The sequence below is a fragment of the Plasmodium gallinaceum genome (assembly GCF_900005855.1).
Source record: "Plasmodium gallinaceum strain 8A genome assembly, contig: PGAL8A_v1_110, whole genome shotgun sequence".
Classification (NCBI taxonomy): domain Eukaryota; phylum Apicomplexa; class Aconoidasida; order Haemosporida; family Plasmodiidae; genus Plasmodium; species Plasmodium gallinaceum.
The window spans coordinates 29,380-33,255 of NW_021628261.1; the positions used below are offsets into that span (position 1 = coordinate 29,380).

Sequence of the window (3,876 nt, forward strand, 5' to 3'; positions counted from 1 at the left end):
ACAAATAAAATTATTCAACAATCCTCAAAATTAATTATTCCTTTTTCAAAAGAAAAAATTAACATAAAAAAATTAAAATATCTTTTTTTTTTTATCTGGTGCTTGCACCACTAATTATATGTTTTCCACACATCTATTACTTTTTTATTCTAGATAAAATTAATAATTGCTTTTATTAAATAAATATTAAATTTGATTCTTTTATAATTTTAATAATCCACGTTAGAATTTAATGCAAAAATATTTAAATATTAGAAATTAGGATAATTATGTATACTTAAAGGAATTTTACAATATATAAATTATAGTTTTCCTCATAAAAAAATAAATAAAATTTTGAATGAAAAATTAAATTAAAATAAAAATATTGATGAAAATTAAGAAAAAAAAAAAAATAAAGTAAAACATAAATTGAAATTGAGGTTAAAATAAAGTAATTTATATTTTTCTGTTCCTTTTCAACTATTCACATTACATAGATAAAAAAAAAATAATGTATAAATATATAAAATAGCTATAATTACTTCTCTTAAATATGTCATTTAATTTGTTGTTTAAGAAAAAATTTATTTTTCCTACACATTAAATATCATGTTTAATTTTTAACAAAAAAAATTTTGTGTTTCACCTAAAGTGGGCTTTTTTAGGTAAAAAGTATTTTAGTGCATTTAAAATATATTTATACATACATCTTTTTTTTTTTTTTTAATCCTCATTGAGTAAATTAAAAAATGTTATTGATCAATCTATGATTAAATTTTGTTTTCTTTTTAATTAATCTGAATTTTCCAGTATTTTATTGAGAATGTACGCACACAACATGAAAAATTATGAAATTTATGTTTTATTAAAAAAAAATATATACTAGATCATTTTTTTAATTTGAATATAACTTGTAATAAATTCTGAAATAAAATGATTTGATTTTGAATTTTATTTTTTGTGTTTAACATAATTATAGATATTTTTAAATGACTATAATTATTTTAATTTATTTTCTTTCATTTTTGATATAATCATGTGCATGTTATCATTTCTTGTTTTCTTGTTATATTTAGTTAATGTTACCATAAGGATGTATTTTATTAGATACGACACATTTCAAATATCTATATAATTTTTTTTAGTAAAGTCAAATATTCATTAGATCTTAGAACAAAAACAATATATATATAATTAAAAAATACGACATAAAGAATAATTTTAAACTAGTATATAAATTATGTGTTATTTTTTTAAAATAATATCTTATGATTCATTTCAATTTTGGAAAAAGAAAAAAAATTAGATTTAAATCACACTAAATATGAAAAAAATTAAAATTTTGATAATTTATTTTCCTATACTATCTTCTTTTTTTGGTAGTGAAATAAATATTTATAAAAATATGTTTACATACATTTTACATCTGTTTTGAATCATAAATATTTTCATGTTTGTTATAACATCTCATAATTCTTATTTTACATACATTAAATATATATATAGGTCTGAGTTACAAAAAAGAAAATAAATTGGTGCCAAATGAATATAGATATAATTCAAACAATTCATTATTTGATTCGAATTTAGAAGAAAGGAAAGAATTAAAACATAATTCTTTTAAACAATACAACCAAAATAAAAAAAATTATAAAACTTTCAGTTTTCAATATGAAAATAAATATAACAAAAAAAATGAAAATAAAAAAGCATCAAATTTATTTATAAATGTATCACGAACAAAATTAAGTTTTGGTACTAGTTTAATATCACCACATTTTGCACATATAAAAGGAGATAATCCACATATATCTAAAATATATAACATTAAAGGAGAAAAAAAAAATATAGACTTAAATAGTCCAACATACTCTTTTACTCAGTCAAACAGTTTCATGTCAATTCATAATGATGTTATAAGTAATTATAACAACTTAATTAAAATGATTAATGAAAATTACAATAAAGCAAAAGATGCCTTTGTTTATTCAAACTCTTATTATGATATGTCACGTTACTTCATGATGATGAATAGTGGGAATTTTGGTGATTTTTTATTGGATATATATCCTAAAATTTCTAGCTTTAGTATAAGTGCAAAAAATTCTATGGATTTTTATGAAAATGTAAAAAAAGATATGAGAAAAAGAATAAACCATTTACAATTACTTGAAGGGGAAAATGGAAAAAGGAGCTTATATGAGAATGAACTTCTGCAGTTTAAGAAAAAAATAGAAGAAAATAAAAGAAATGCAAATGTATACATTACTGAATGTGAAAAAAATAAAAAGGATGCTTTTAATGATTTAAAAAAAAAATTAGTTCTTGAAGTCTGTCCCAAACATATGTGCAATAAAGTAAAAACTCCTTATAAAAAATCTCTTAAAGATTATTTAAGTGTAGATAAGGTAAATAAAGATACATATAGTGAATCATTAAAGGTTATCGAAGATTACTTTAATAATCAAAATCTATTATTAAAATTAATGGAAGGAAATTTTAGTGAAAAAAAGGTAAAATATGATTTAATTCTATTAATGGAGGAAATTAATGATATTAAAGAAATTTATAAAAAACATGCACAAATTATACGTGACAGTATTCGTGATTTAAAAAATTATGATAAAAATGCAGAAAAGAAACAATTTACTGAGAAATCAGTTGCGGAAGATCTTATTGCGTCTTCACATGCTCTTAAGAGGATTGTTATTTACAATATATGGAATACTGAATTAACAACAGATTTTAATAAAAAAAAAGAAGAATATGACAATTTATTTAAAACAGAATCTCAAAAATTAGGAAAAAAATTAAGTAAATTAGTTTATCCTGAAAGCGTAATATTAGAAAGCAAACAAATTATTTCAAATTCACAGGTAATATTAACTGATGTAAAGCGTATAATTGATAAAGATTTTGAAAAATTAGAAAATCTATTATATAATTGTGATAGTTCTGAATTTTCTGCTATTAAAAAAGAACTTACTCAGTTATACGCCGAATTGACTGTACATAATACTAGTATAAAAAATAAATTTGATTCAATGAATAAAATATATATTTCTATTACAAATGAAAAACCTAAAATAGAAAATAAGAAAAAAAATATTCTAGGAAAAGGAAATATATTAAATATGATTACACGTGATGTTTTAATAAAAAAAAAAGAAATTGAAGATATTATAGCATCTTCCTCTGATAATCTTAATTTATTAAAAAGAAATTATGAAGAATTGAAAAATTTAAAAGGAAAAATCGAAAATTTAAAAATACAAGTTCAAACAAAAAAAAATAAATTAAAAGAACTAAAAAGACAAGAAGAGTCACGTAAAGAAGAATCTATAAAAAAAATAAGAGAGAAACTGGAAGAAATAAAAAAAAAAATAGAGGATTTTAAACCAGTAATAAATTTAAAAGATAGTGAAAACGAAGATCTCAAGTTTATTGAAAAATTAATTTATGATAAACCTTTTAATAAAAATGAATTCATAGAGAAAAAGAAAAAAGCTCATGAGCAAATTAATTTGGCATTAAATTCATTATTTGGAAACGGATTGATTGATGAATTAAAAAAAATATCTCAATTTGTAGCAGAAAAAGAAGTATTAAATTATAAGGAATTAAGATTAAGCAGAATTATTGAAATATTAGATGAGATAATGAAAATGTCTTCTAAAGTTAATAAAATTATTAGTGATGCAATGTCCACACTAGAAAATAAAGTAAACCCTGCAAAAAAGAATATTATAGAACTTAAAAACTACATTATAACTAAATCAATTGAAGATTTACATATTAAAATGGTTAATAAAGGCTTCATTAACCTTTTTGGTTATAAAAAGGACTATCTATGTGAAGAATACGTAGGTGGTTGTGCACAAGCGAAAAAAAAAA

At 20.0% G+C, this 3,876-nt stretch overlaps 1 protein-coding gene across 1 annotated transcript; it reads left to right on the plus strand.

Annotated features, from left to right (window-relative positions):
- Positions 1 to 1,306: 1,306 nt before the first annotated feature.
- On the plus strand, positions 1,307 to 3,876 carry PGAL8A_00411600 (reticulocyte binding protein, putative; the record flags this gene model as incomplete). The annotated part of the gene is made up of 2 exons (XM_028672305.1): positions 1,307 to 1,361; positions 1,489 to 3,876. Coding segments are annotated over 2 exons (2,443 nt in total), but the record flags the coding sequence as incomplete, so codon positions are not given.